The sequence below is a fragment of the Alligator sinensis genome, unplaced genomic scaffold (assembly GCF_000455745.1).
Source record: "Alligator sinensis unplaced genomic scaffold, ASM45574v1 scaffold1354_1, whole genome shotgun sequence".
Classification (NCBI taxonomy): Eukaryota; Metazoa; Chordata; order Crocodylia; family Alligatoridae; genus Alligator; species Alligator sinensis.
Genome location: NW_005842344.1, coordinates 1431448 through 1445655, shown reverse-complemented (window position 1 = coordinate 1445655; position 14208 = coordinate 1431448). Strand labels below are relative to the sequence as shown.

At 40.9% G+C, this 14208-nt stretch overlaps 1 protein-coding gene across 1 annotated transcript; it reads left to right on the top strand.

The window, feature by feature from the left end:
• The first annotated feature begins 69 nt into the window (after positions 1-69).
• Positions 70-14181, top strand: AP1M1 (adaptor related protein complex 1 subunit mu 1). Its single transcript, XM_014522353.2, has 11 exons — positions 70-1000; positions 1385-1452; positions 4724-4854; positions 5249-5396; positions 6219-6345; positions 7608-7750; positions 9280-9351; positions 9765-9923; positions 10638-10763; positions 11449-11524; positions 12388-14181. The coding sequence occupies exons 1-11, from the start codon at positions 880-882 to the stop codon at positions 12408-12410; spliced, it is 1194 nt and encodes a 397-aa protein (XP_014377839.1). The 5' UTR covers positions 70-879; the 3' UTR covers positions 12411-14181.
• Positions 14182-14208: the final 27 nt, after the last annotated feature.

Sequence of the window (14208 nt, the reverse complement as noted above, 5' to 3'; positions counted from 1 at the left end):
CGCTAGCTGCCGGGCGTCCGCGCACCCTCCTCACGGCGGAGCAGTGCCGTTCCGTCGGTGGAACACTTCTCGGTCCACGTATACAATCTAATTGGAGAGTCGTCCCAAACTTGTTCCCCCACCCAGCTGCTGCAGCAGCAGATGTGGGGGGCAGCCAGCGGGGGTGGACTCGAGCAGCTTGCCTCCTGCTGCCGGTCGTTCACCCCCACCACCCCTTACCCCCTGCATCCTGATCCCTTTGTGCCTGCCGCCTTCTGGCGAAAGGCTCCCCACAGGCACGCCACCTCACTTCCCACCACCTTGGGGCCCTGCCTTTGCTCCCTTCTGGCCACCCCTCCCTGCTTACCCTGGCTCCAGAGGGCTGTCCCTGCTCCATCCTGGGGCACGGTGCTTGGCCCCAGCCCTGCACAAGAGCGCCGTGGCCATGCGTGGCGTCCCGGACTGGAGTGGGGACAGCTTGCCGCAGCAAAGGCGATTCGGGGGGAAGACAGCAGCTGCAGCTCTGCCCAACCTCCAGTCAGGGTTGCAGCCACAGCAGCCGCCTACTCTTCTCCCTCCATGCCTCCCCCTCACAATAGTTGATCCCAAGATAAGGTTTTTTTCCCCATGTTAAATGGGAAAAAAAATCTTGTCTTGGTATCAAATACAGTGTGTTGTAAATAAAAGATTTCCACAAGCATTTTGTAATTTAAATAACCAAGTGGTTTGTGTTTCCACCATACAAGTATCAATTTTAGTCACTCAAATTAGTTGACCTCCATTTCCAAAGGCCATGTATGTTATTCGGATGACCACTTCAGGTGTGTTGTCCGTTTGGTTCTCTATTGTACTCGTCCGTTGCAGGTCCTCATCTGTCGAAATTACCGTGGAGATGTTGATATGTCAGAGGTTGAGCATTTTATGCCAATCCTTATGGAAAAGGAAGAAGAAGGAACACTTTCCCCCATTCTAGCTCATGGAGGAGTTCGTTTTATGTGGATTAAACATAACAATTTATATCGTATCCTTTGGAATATAGGCTACTTAATAGGGTGGAAATGTTGACCGTGTAAATTTTCACAATGGAAGTCAGCATGGCGGGGGAAAAGGGGGGGGAAGGTTTTGCAGAGATAAAAAACAGTTAAGGTCAAATTCCCATTAAATACCCTATGAACAAAAAATATATACGTTTAAGTGCCAGTGCAACCAGTATTTTCTCAATGCTTACCTGTCTTTGCTTTTCAGTAGCTCAGCATTTAGAAATGACATGGCATACCTAATGAATGGTTTCCTGAGTTTCTGGGTCAGCTACAGTGCCTTAGTAAACATTTTTGAAAAGGGATTTAAAAATAAAATTTAAAAAATGGGAACTTTGAACAAACATGCCTAAACTTACTTTGTTCAGTTGTTGCAACTTCTAAGAAGAATGCTTGTGTCTCTCTGGTGTTTTCATTCCTCTATAAGGTGGTTCAAGTGAGTACACAATTGATAAAGTAGTATTGTTCTTTCAGGGAAGTCATATTGTTGTTTACAGCTTTAGAGGTCTTTGAATTCTTACTGCTGCATAGAAATAGTACATCTAATTATGCTATGGTTATATTTTGGTGATCCTTTTGCATTAACTACTAATATTTTATTATTGCACATCAGAAGGGCTTTGACAAAAACGAAAATCAATACCTTCCTCATTTCAAAGAGCATATAATCTAAAAGATACCCAGAAAGGAAAATGGGAAGCCCAAAAGAAAGGTCATCTTCGGGACAACTGCTTTGTATGCACAACTAGCATTGGAAAGATTAGAAAAATGTAGTGACACGGTGAGCTGAAAAAGGATATAAGGGGCAGGAACAGGGAAGGAAACGAACATAACAGTTACTGTAGAGGAAACCAAAAGTGGGAGATACAGGAATATTGTTGCACAATTACTTGCAATCAGCCTTGAAAATATGGATGTGACTAGGGGTGCACCGATAAAGATTTTCTTGGCCGGTACCAATAGGGGATTATTCACCAGGCATATCGGCTGATACCGATCCAATAACCGATTTCCAGGAGCACAGCTGGGCAGTGTCGAGAGCAGCTCCCGACAGGTAAGTCTGTGGAGGGAAAGGGACATGGTGGAGGGAAGGGGTTGGGGCAGATCAAAGCCCCCACAGTGAGGGAGGCAGCGGGGTAGAGGCTGGGGCTGGAAACACTGCCCAAGCAGGGCAATGAATAGGACCCTGGGGCTGGGGCAGTGAGCAGGATGGAGCTGCAGGCAGCTCATTCAGGGGATGAGCATCTCGGTGCCTAAAAATGGCAGCAGGGGTGCTTGAACTAAAGCTTATTAAATGAGCTTTAGTTCAAGTGCCACCGCCATCATTTTTAAGCGTGGGGATGCTTTTAGGAGTAGGGTGGAGGTGGGCTCCCTGCTGTGGGCTCAGGGCTCTCTACCCTGCTGCCTTTGCCCCAGGAGCTGTGCACTGGCCACGCGTTCCCTGACCACCTGGCAGCAGGAGGCACAACTTGCCGCCCCCACTGCTGGGAGATGGGCAAGGGACATATGGCTAGCGCGCAGCTCCCTGGACAAAGGCAGCAGGGCAGAAAGCCCCGAGTCCATAGCAGGCAGCCCGCCTCCACCCCACATAGAAATCCAGAGGAGCATATGCCCTCCCATGCCTCTCCTGAGCATGCATGCAGCAGTGGGGAGCCACCACCTCCTCCCCCACGCACCCTCTGGATGAGCGGCCCACAGCTGTCACACTTCCTGGCCTGGCCCCAGGGTCCCATTCACCATCCTGGCGGGGCAGCCCCTCCAGCCCCTGCCCTACTCCCTCCCTCACCGAGGGGGCCCCAGTCTGCCTTCCCTCCCCCACACCCCTTTCCCCCCCACAGACTTACTGCAGGGCACTGCTCTCCACACTAACCGCATTCCTGGCCAGGTGCATGCACGTAGAGTCTGAGGGCCCCTGCCAGAAGGCATATTATATTTATCAATTAACATTACTGGCTGCACCAGCCACAAAGAGCCGTTAGCCAATAATGTTAATTTTCCTTTTATCGGTGCTGATCCAATATGGCACCAATATATTGGTGCACCTCTAGATGAGACTTTTAAAATCAATGCCATGTGCAAGTAAAGGCTAGTAGAAAGAGTCAAAATAAGAATGTGATGCTTAGAATGAAAGTCAAGAAAGATGGATTTGTACTTTATTAAAGAGGAAATTTTGTCATTTTCCTATGAATGTGTTTTGGAAAAAAGTAAGCTTTATTTCTTTGACCTTCCTTGGGCATGTGACTTTGAGGTATCTGTCCCTTTGGACTAAGGCTGATACTGATTGTGCTTCATCAGTGTTGTATGAGACAATGTAGTCTCTGTGCCTGGTTGGCTGGTTCTTGGTGAAAGGCATGTTTCCTGGAAGAAGAATGTTTTCCTTTGTAGCTAGGCATCTATCTTGCGTGTTATGGTTCACTTCAGTTTTCAGGGATTGTTAAACTAATTAGCCAAGTCAAATGCATTCTTATTACTAATAAATATGCACATCATTCAGTCTGGAGCATTCCAACTACTATAAAAGAGTTGCTGTGAATTGGGGAAAGCACTCCTCTTCAGTGGGCAGGTTGAAAAAAGGGCTTTTGTGGTGTAACTGTATCTTTGTTCCGGCGGCATTGGTTAACTGAAGATTTCTGAAACACATAAATGTAAGGGACCATTAAGAGCAGCAGAACAGTGGGGAAGATGGTCTGTTAGTTGAGACATGCTCTGTGGGGGACAGAATTGCATTATTTCAGGAATTTCCAGAAGCTGTAGTAATTTATGTCCAAACAAACTGTCTTAAGATTTTAAAATAAAAAGCATTATTCTAAGCAATGAGGCTGAGGGAACTGGGCTTATTCAGTCTGAAGAAGAGAAGACTGAGAGGGGATTTAAAAGCAGCCTTCAACTCCCTGCACGGGGGGGTGCAAAGAGGGTGAAGCTGGCCTGTTCTCAGTGCGGGCAGATGACAGAACAAGGAGTAATGGGCTCCAGTTGCAGCAAGAGAAGTTGAGGTTAGATATCGGGAAGAACTTTCTCACTAGCAGGGTAGTAGAGCACTGGAGCAAGTTACCACAAAGAGGTGGAATCTCCATACCTGGGTCTAGACAAAGCTTTGCCCAAGACGATAGTTGGATGGTCCCGCTCTGAGCAAGGGGTTGGATTCAATGACTTCCTGAGGCCCCTTCCAACCCTCATTTTCTATGACTTAAAAAAAAAAAAAAAAAAAAGTGGAAGTATTAAATAGACACCTTGAATGTCAGGCAACTTGGGATTTCAGGTTCCAGTGGCCATAATTCTGTGTAATGTCCAATCAGAACTTTGTTCTGCTGTGTTATGGAGGTTTGTAAGTAATGTGAATTGAATTTAACTTTCTGGTATCATTTATAATAAGCCCCTTCTGTTAAGTTTTAAGGCAGTGGTTTTCAAGGATTTTGTCCCTGTACCCCTTTACCTTTAAAAAAACAAAACAAAAACCAAAGAACTGCAGCCTGTGCCCCCTGTCCTCATTGCATCTCTGCATATTCACCGATGTCAAGGTGCAGCATGCATTTGTATTGGCTGTGTGTTGAACAATCAAAAGCTCTGCCACCATTATTAAGAAATTGTACACGTACCACTTGGCAAATAGCTGCATATCTACATGTACACTCGTTTGGAAACCACTGTTTTAAATGCATATAATTGAAGATCTAGGACTTTACTCTTTTCTAACTTGAACATTTCAGGTATTTTCAGAATATTTCAAGGAGTTGGAAGAAGAAAGCATTCGGGATAACTTTGTTATTATTTATGAATTGCTAGATGAGCTAATGGATTTTGGTTATCCCCAAACCACTGATAGTAAAATTTTACAAGAGTAAGTATCTGTGTACTGGTACTTAAATGTCAATATGGTAGATGCTTTAAAAATATTTAGGAGCATACAAATGTTGGCCTGAATGATCTGAGAAAGGCCTCATTTTCCCATGGCTTAGGAAGTTGAAAGATTAATTTGTTCACTTTCCTTAACCCCCAGGTGGCTGAGGAAACTTGTTAGTCTTATGGTTTTTGTTGAAAGATAACTGCAGCATCTTACCAGAAAATAAACAAGCACGTAAAATGACAGGAGCTGGGCCCCCCCAAAAAAGTTGATCTCTTCTTCTAGTTTTCCCTTGTTTATAGTTTACATGCTGATATCAGTGTTGCTATACTAGTTGTGAAGATTACAAAATGTATTTTTCATATCTTTCACTCAACTTCTGTGATGGAAGGTACATCACTCAGGAAGGCCACAAACTTGAAACTGGAGCTCCACGTCCACCTGCCACTGTTACCAATGCTGTTTCTTGGAGGTCAGAGGGGATAAAATATAGGAAAAATGAGGTGTTTCTGGACGTTATAGAATCTGTTAACCTTTTGGTGGGTTTATATTTTACTTCCGCTATACCTTTTATATTTTTTAATGAGAAATATAGTAGTAAACAGTGTAAAGAGCTATAACATGCAAATACAAAAGATGGAACAATTGAGATTATATGCATCTGTTTATACTATCACAATTGAAATCACTTTTTAATTATTTAATATTTAATTATTTAATACTTAATTAAATATGTCACTAAGGTTGAGCATCCAATAAAGTCAATGGCATAAATAGTTGTATCTAATAATTCTTATGAATCTCAGTGATATTTTTTATGGGATTTCCATTTGTCTGGTAACTTCCAGACTGAACTACCTAATCCCCCTTTATGCATAAATCTTAACTGTATCATTCTTATAGAATGACTTTGAAGAGGGAGAGAATTCTGGATTTTTTTTTTTAAATGAGAAATCACGAGCGCCAAGATCAAGGAGAAGATGCTAGCATTCTGTGCATTTCAAAAATAATTTGTGTTGGCTGTGATGTGAAACGTTTTTTATTACAAGTGGTGTGTGTAGTAGAATCTGTTTCATGTACTGTACTATCCTTCAATTCGGGGTATCAAACGTTCAGTCTCCAGAGGTCTGCCATCTGTCCTGTGGTGCTGCCCCGGGTCTGATTGGACCCACCTGGTGTATGGCACATGCCGGGTCAGGCCCACAGGCCCGCCCCCTTCCTCAACATTCCTTCCGGTGGCTCCTCCAGCCTGCCAGCCGGCCTCACACTACTCATCTGGGATGTGGGGCTGCGTGCATTTGACATTTATTTTCAAGCAATAATGATTTATCAGAATAACTCCACCTCTCTTTGCTCTTTAGGTTAGTGCCAATGGCAATGTATTACGGAGTGAGATAGTTGGATCCATTAAAATGAGGGTCTTTCTTTCCGGAATGCCAGAACTTCGCCTTGGTTTAAATGATAAAGTACTCTTTGATAACACAGGACGTGAGTATGTATGCGGTGTCTCAAATAGCACCAGTATTACCTGGTTTATTACCCTTCTGATGTGTATAGGGCTAAGATCAAGTGTTGTATCATTTCAGGTAAAAGCATTTGTTCTTTAATGGTGTGTCATGTTGCTTTCCTGTATAGGAGTCAAGCAGTGGGGGCCACCCGTTTTTAGCCCCCATATTCTCCCCAAGTGCCAACCCAATCCCCTTCCTTTGCCCTATTTGCTGCTCTGCTTTTTGCTCCCTCCTCTCTGTTTGCTGTTGTGTTGCCCATCCCCTCCCCAGTCTGCTGCATGCCAGACCCACTGCCCATACCAGTTGTGGCACGCCTGCCACAGGTTGGTGAAGACTTGGGAGTAGAGAATTGTCTGTTTCATAGCAGGAGCTCTTTTAATGTTTTATTAGTTCAGAGACATTTTTCAGCTTCAACAATTGGAAGGGGGAATGTAAATGAAGTTTTACCACATTCACTCGCTTTGGGCCCAAAGTACCTCATACTGTTTAATTAAGCAATTCTCCTAGATCTGTCTTAGCTGTAGTTTTTGTAAGGTTTCTGTTGTCGAGGCCATGTGTTTGAGCAAACCTCATTTCAAGGATATTACTCACTTTAGTCTACAAGTTTTCTATGTTCTACTTATTGTTGACCATAATTTACATTGCAATATTAGGAATAATAAATTTGTAATAGTTTATTACATTAAATGATTTAGTATTGCCGCTTAAATACATCATGATCCTCATTTCTTGATGGTTATAAACCTCTATTTAAAATTTAGGCTTTGGCAGATTGAGATGTAAACTGCAGGCATGTATTCATAGACTATGAGCAAGAGAAGAGGTAGGTAAAGGGGAATTCAAGGGGTACTCAAATATAGAAAAGTCTTAAGTCAACCAAGATAGATAAAGTGGTATTAGCAACAGCACCCTGCCCCATGTAACATCCAGCGGGGAAATGTATTCTTTTGGACTTGTAATGCATTTCTTCCCTTCAAGACTGGAATTCCAAGCTGTGTGTGTACACTGAGCAAAAACAGAACATCACATTTTATCTTATTACCTTCAGGATTCCCTTGTGTCCTGCTCAGGCCCATATGTGTGTAATTCTAAATTTTCAGTGGTGAGTTAAAGTAGTCCTAGTTCATGTGGGGAATATTACAGTAGAGTATTTCAGTTTTTCATAAGGAGCTGTGTTTGGACTTTGGATGTAGGCCTTTAAGTTGTCGTGTTAAACAAATTAGTATTTATGTTTTCTGATAGGTGGCAAAAGCAAGTCAGTGGAATTGGAAGATGTAAAGTTTCACCAGTGTGTCCGTCTCTCTCGCTTTGAAAATGACCGGACAATTTCTTTCATCCCACCTGATGGGGAGTTTGAACTCATGTCTTATCGTCTTAACACTCATGTAAGTGTAACAGATTCAAAGCAAAAATGTATTGAATTGCAGGCAAAACTGGAAAAAGGTTTTCCAGAATCTCTCTCATCCTTTTTTTTAATTGCCCTGAAAACAGTGAAGTTTCACGCTTACATATTTGGGAGAAATAACAGATTTAGGATGAATAACTTAACAATAAATATGTGTTCTTAAATGCTAGCAAAACAGTTACAGTTACAAGAATTGCCACTCTGAATCAAAATGCAACTTCATTTTGACACTAAAATATTTCCTTTTAGTTTTATTTGCTCAAGATACTGTTACTTGCCCACAGTGCAATAGGGTGTGCTTGTCATAGCAGCTGAAAGGATGGAACTCGTTTGTAAAATCCCCTTTATAGAAATATTTATTTGAACTGCAAACAAGATTCCTTCACGGTTGGTGGAGCAGTTCTAGTCTACCGTGTTGGTCTCTACGTGTATGTGTTTACTGTCATCATAATTGTAAATGCAGCTGATCTTAATGTATTGGGTAGAGAAAAAGTAACTGTCACCTAGATTTTAGTCGGGTGCTTTGAGAAGGAGGTATAGCACATTAAAAAATACTGATATAGTAAAATCTCTATGTTTACTACTGCCACCTAGTGCAGGCATGGCCATCACACATGCCACAAGTGGCATGGGCAGCAGCTGTGTGAGATGCAAGCCTGCAGTGCTCCATCAAGGTAGGCACTGGAATGGAGGCAGGGGCAAGTGGGTGAAGTGAGAACAGGGCCTTTCTGCGAGAGGTGTCAGGCATCACTGCCAAGAGCCAGGTTAATACTTCTCTGCCTCTGCTCCCAAACTCCGGGCTTTGCATCCTTGCTTGCCATATAAACGCTTCTTTTTTTAGTTATAAAACCTTTAAAGTCACTTGTATGTTAACCTGTTCAGAGCAAAACATTGTAATCGGCCTGTCTGGTCACACTGACCCCTCTTCTCCTGGTCATACTGTTATGGAGATAAGGAAGTCTGCTTCATCAATAAGAAAAGGTAACATCCAAGAACGAAACTGGTTGATCACATACCTGTATGTGGCAAGCCCAGAATGTGCAATGCTATGGCAAGAGACAGCAAACTGGTGAACTGAAAAGATTATTAGTGATGATGTGACATGAATGAATTACTGAAATTTAACAGAATATTTTAAAGCCAAAGCTGGTGGCTATTTTTTAGCCTATTGCATTGAGTTCCTAATGCTTTCAATTATTACATTTTGTTCTGGGAGACATTGGATGTTTCTGTCATTTGAGAATGTTTCTGAGACTAAATTTAAATCTTAAAACTTCAGGGTGATTTTTGTTGTTCTTTTGTTTTTGGCATCTTGTTTTTGTAGTCAAAACTTGATGTTTTCTCATTTGTATTTCTGAATCACATGTATAGAACTTTATTTTTAGTGCCTGGGTCTAGCCAAAGCAAAATGTGTATTAATTAGATGTTTCCTATCTAACATTTTTGGAAGCTGATGTACCATAACTACTTTTTTCTCATCTCTATAAAAACTTGTTTGTTTTCCAACAGGTAAAACCACTGATCTGGATTGAGTCTGTGATTGAAAAACATTCCCACAGTCGCATAGAGTACATGATCAAGGTTAAAGGCCTCTGAATGTGTATCTTCACCTTCAGCCCCTGAATTCTGTTACTTAAATGTTTCGTTTTTTTAATATGTTTGTTTTCTGGGAAGTAGTTCTTAGCTTTGTGTTGGATGGATTAAAGTGACAGCATGAGTGTTCACAGAAGCATTTAAAATCTACAGTTTTATAGAAGTGTCTTAAAATCGCAGGATATCATGTTTTGCATGTTTGATTTGAAAGTTGGTTCTGATTTCTGTATTATACTTCTGTATGTGAATCTTCTAAAACCCTCCTGACAAACAGGGCATTTTCTAGCTCCAAGGTCTTTAGATAAGATTTTGTTAAATATGAAAATTGGAAGACCAGGGAGGGAGGTTGGGGAGTATGAATACTAAACAAAAAATAAAAAAATTACCTCTCACTTTCTTAGGCAAAGAGTCAATTCAAGCGCAGATCTACTGCCAACAACGTGGAGATTCACATTCCAGTTCCAAATGATGCAGACTCACCAAAGTTTAAAACCACAGTGGGAAGTGTCAAATGGGTTCCAGAGAACAGTGAAATTGTGTGGTCCATTAAATCTTTTCCAGTAAGCAGCAATATTATAATAGCTCTGCTAATCACTGAACACCTCAGCATTGTAGCTTTTAATGAAAATGAATCTATTTAAGAAATCTAGAACTTGATTAAAATTTGCTTAACGCACAATCCTAACATTGCACACGTAATACTGGCCGTTTTCCCCCCTGTTCTCAATGAAGTATTGAAATTTAAGACCACAGATACTTAGAGGTAATTCTGTAAGCAAATCCTGCATTTCACGTTTAGATCTGAATTACTCTCTAGTTTATGTTCTCACCTACTTCTGTTGTCCTTCACTTGCCATTCATCATATCTGTTGTGAGAAGAAAATAAGGTTCAATCACTAAAGTAATTATAACTGTCACATCTTGAGTCTCTATATGAACCATTGGCAGTAATCCCTTCCAAACACTAAAGGGATACAAGTACAGTTTCCCGTAACAATTTTATGTATAATAACAACAAAAAAATGACCTAGCTCCCTTTGTCTTTAAAAGGGGCTGGGGTTGTGGTATGACATTTGGAGCCATAGGTTTTTTTTCTAGTTTGTCCATAATCTGATCTGGAGCTCAACTTGTAAGAACTTTTTTTTTTTTTTTAAGCAAATGTGTAATCACTCCATATTTATAGCTGGAGAGCTTTGCCATACCAGAAGCACATTTGTTTTCCCAAAAATGTTTTCTTTTGAAATGACTGACTTTTTCACTTTACTTTTTGGCAGGGGGGAAAGGAATATCTAATGCGAGCTCACTTTGGGCTTCCAAGTGTTGAAGCTGAAGATAAAGAAGGCAAACCACCCATTAGTGTCAAGTTTGAAATTCCATATTTTACCACTTCAGGAATCCAGGTTTGTAACAAAAAATAGAACTTCTAGAAAATTAAATGATTAATCTTTTTGGTCATTTAGCTGCTGGGTAATGCTACCTGGGTAGTAAAGCCCAAAGCTGATGGTGAGGCTTTGTTTACCTTAGTTCTACTAGCCTCTTAATTGAATCTTATGTTTGCTTAAGAAACTAGGAAAAAGAACATTTCTTGTTATCTTTTCTTGAAACTCATCTTTGTGTTTTTGCTGAAAGTCTCCCCTACTGTTTCAAAAGAAGGCTAAGAAAGCCTCTGACTGGCTTTGTGTACACTGCTCACTGTATTATACACCTCTCTCTTATATTGCCTTTTGTTTGTCTCCTCTAAACAATTTTCTTTTCTATTCCTTGTATGGAAACAGTTCGGTTCGTCTGATTTTCATCCTCAACTCTTGCTTCCCTGGCAGTTCCAAGAGGAATGCCTTTTTAAAAAAAAATACAGGTGGTGACCAAAACAGCACATGAAGTTGTGCTCCCACCTTGAATATTTGTGGTGGTGTTATTTCTGTCCTTTTTCTATATATCCTGGCATTTTACTCACTCTTTGACTGCTGCTTCCCATCCATAATTATGTCCAAAGCTTTTGTTTAATATGTCCTCAGTTAAAATGTTGTGGGCTCCAGTAAAAAAGTTGCATAAGGTGCTGAGTGGCTTGTTTTTATTTATTTAAAGGTCCGCTACTTAAAGATCATCGAGAAGAGTGGGTATCAGGCTTTACCATGGGTTCGCTATATCACCCAAAATGGAGGTAACTTTAAAAGATATCATCTGTAAACGCTGAATTTACACATTATTTTCTTACATCATTGCTGCACAAGCACTCATGTTTGTTCTCTCAGTAATCGTCTGCATCATGCCTATAGACTACTGGAAGCCAACCCTTTTGGCAGGCATGCCATAAATCGGGCTCTGCGCCCTCCCTGAGTGCCACTCCAGTCCCCTTCCCCTGGCCAATCTGCTTCTCTGCTTTGTGCTCCCTGGCCAATCTGCCACTGTTCTGCCTGCCCCCACCCCAATCTGCCATGTGCCCCACACACAGGCTGTCTGTGCTACTTGTGACATGTTGCCACAGGTTAGCCACCCCTGCTCTAGACTGCTCTCACTTTTCAGTGTGAAATCATTCCATGCACTACTGCTATAAATCCTTTTAAAAATACATGCCTCTTTCTAAACACCCTATTGTTGCTGTTATGGAAGTGCTAGTGATGGCTGTACATTGATGAGCAAATTGAGTATTTTGCAGCTAAAGAAAGGGTTCTGCCATTTGAAGTTGATAATTGTCTTTTGAAGTATGTCTCTCAAAGCTGACAGTGTCACTGTTAATACTGAAGCTGCTGAGTCAGTTGGACAGTCAGTTTGGGTGAACAAAAGTTACTCTTACCTGTTACTTGTTTAACAGTGAAGGAGCAAAACGCTTCTCTTCCAGATGCAACTTTGGAAACAATTCTTTATATTTTTTTTTTTTTAACTTGACTGAACTCTGTTTTACTTTAGCATTAGCATTTCCTAAATATACGTGGTCTGATGTAATTATTTTTGTTTGGCAATGAAAGATGAGCTAATGAGTTCTACTGTGTTTTGTTTTGTTTTTCTTCTCCCTCTTTCTTGCAGACTATCAGCTCCGAACACAATAAGAATTTTTGTACCCGACATAGACAACTGTACTTCAGGCCTAAAATTTGTTTGCAGAAATCTTTACTGTATTGAAGACTGCAGACTCTTGTTTCCAGATGTATTATTTCAGCAAACTTGAACTGAGGAGAAGGAATTGGTTATTTACTATGTTCAACAAGCAGTGTTTGGACCATTAGTACAGATTGGGTAGATGTTTATATCATTCTTAGAGCACATTAATTTTGCTGCTAAATGTTGATTGTGTTGGGAGTAGCAGGTTTTCCTGAGAAGCCAGGCATGCAGACTGAATCTCTTTATAGTCAAATGTCAGAGTTTCCAGCGTCCAAACTTTCAAAAGAATACTAATGCCATCTGTAAAGCCATTAGCAGAATCATATTAAAAACAGGGAAAATGATGGTGCCACTGAAATGACTGCTAAGCATTCTTAGTTGTGCTAACCCAGGATATTTATTCCGCTCAAAAATCCATCTTCTGGGTGATGATTTCTTTAATTAAGGCTGTATGAGCTTGCAACGACTTAAAGATGGATCAAAAAATTGTCATAGATTCAGAATAAAAGTTGGTTTTATTTCAGATGTTTAGGTCATGTAATCTTTGACAACTTGAAGTGGTGGGATTGTGCACAGTTTTAAACATACAAATACTAGAACTGCTATGTTACGTCCAAGGTGAGAGATGTCAAGAAAAAATGTCTGTGGCCATCGCTGCAGAATCAAAATGAATGCTAGTGGCTAGCAGAGATTGCAAAGCTGAGGCATTTAAACAATTCGTGCCAGCTAGCACAATGCTTGCTTGGCTTTGATATTATCAAAGGAAAAAGAAAATTAAAACTTGGATTAAACAAGCTGAGACTTCAATTTACATTGAGAAGGTCAAAAACAATATGGTTAAAAGAAAACCTCAGTAGGAAGACACTTGATCATTAGAATAATTCAGGTCCTTCTTGATTCTTTCCAATCTATTAGCATCTCAGTGGATAACAATCAGAAACTGCATCCCTATCACCCAGGTTAGTTTCATATAAATTTTCTCATTTTTTCAACATGCACGTTAAAGAACTTTAAACTTGCTCCAGCTTGTCTGGAAAAGTTGTTTTCTTTCCCTGTCTTTTTTCCATTTAAGTAGTTACCCGGTTCTTTATTCTAAGCTTGTTGACACACACTGCCACAGAATGTTACATGGTCAGGGCAGATCCCCTGCCTGGGTTCGTGTGTGTTTCTTTATTTTGTATGTTTGGTTTTTTTACATACTGCTGTTGTTTTTGAAGATAGAGCTGAGTTGCTTCTGTTCTAGAAAATGTTCAACAAATAATTATAGCAGGGTTCTCTTCAAAAAGGACTTCCAAACACCTTTATTTCTGGTGTGATGGTAAACCTGACAGTTGTTATATTGGCAGATTTGAAGACTGAATGTTTCTGCCCACAGATGGATGCCTGCACTGCCCTATTAAATGTCCTGAGCCCTGTCTCAAGGGTGAGAGGATAACTCAGCAACTGTAACCCTCATATTCTGTTGCATATATTATTAAAAAAAAATCAACCAAATTCCCCTGAGTAATGTAGCTTTATATTAAAGGAGGACTTATCTCAGAAAAGAGTCCTGCTGATGTTTGTCACAGTGCTAACATAAAGGTGTGTCTAGAAGACAGTATGGGGGAGAGATGGATGATGAGGCAGAATACTAAGTGTGGATGCATGTATTCCAAAGTAAGTGATGTCTGTTACCCAGCAAGTCTGCTGACAAAAATTATTAAATCACGTTGTCCAAGATTTTTGGTGTACTTTGATTGTTTGGGG

Excerpts from the sequence above, each read along its gene's own strand:
- AP1M1 (XM_014522353.2), top strand. The coding sequence starts at position 880 with ATGTCAGAGGTTGAGCATTTTATGCCAATCCTTATGGAAAAGGAAGAA. Across the intron at positions 1,453-4,723 it reads TCCTCTATAAGGTGGTTCAA|GTATTTTCAGAATATTTCAA; the intron begins GTGAGTACACAA and ends TGAACATTTCAG. Across the intron at positions 10,764-11,448 it reads TTACCACTTCAGGAATCCAG|GTCCGCTACTTAAAGATCAT; the intron begins GTTTGTAACAAA and ends ATTTATTTAAAG.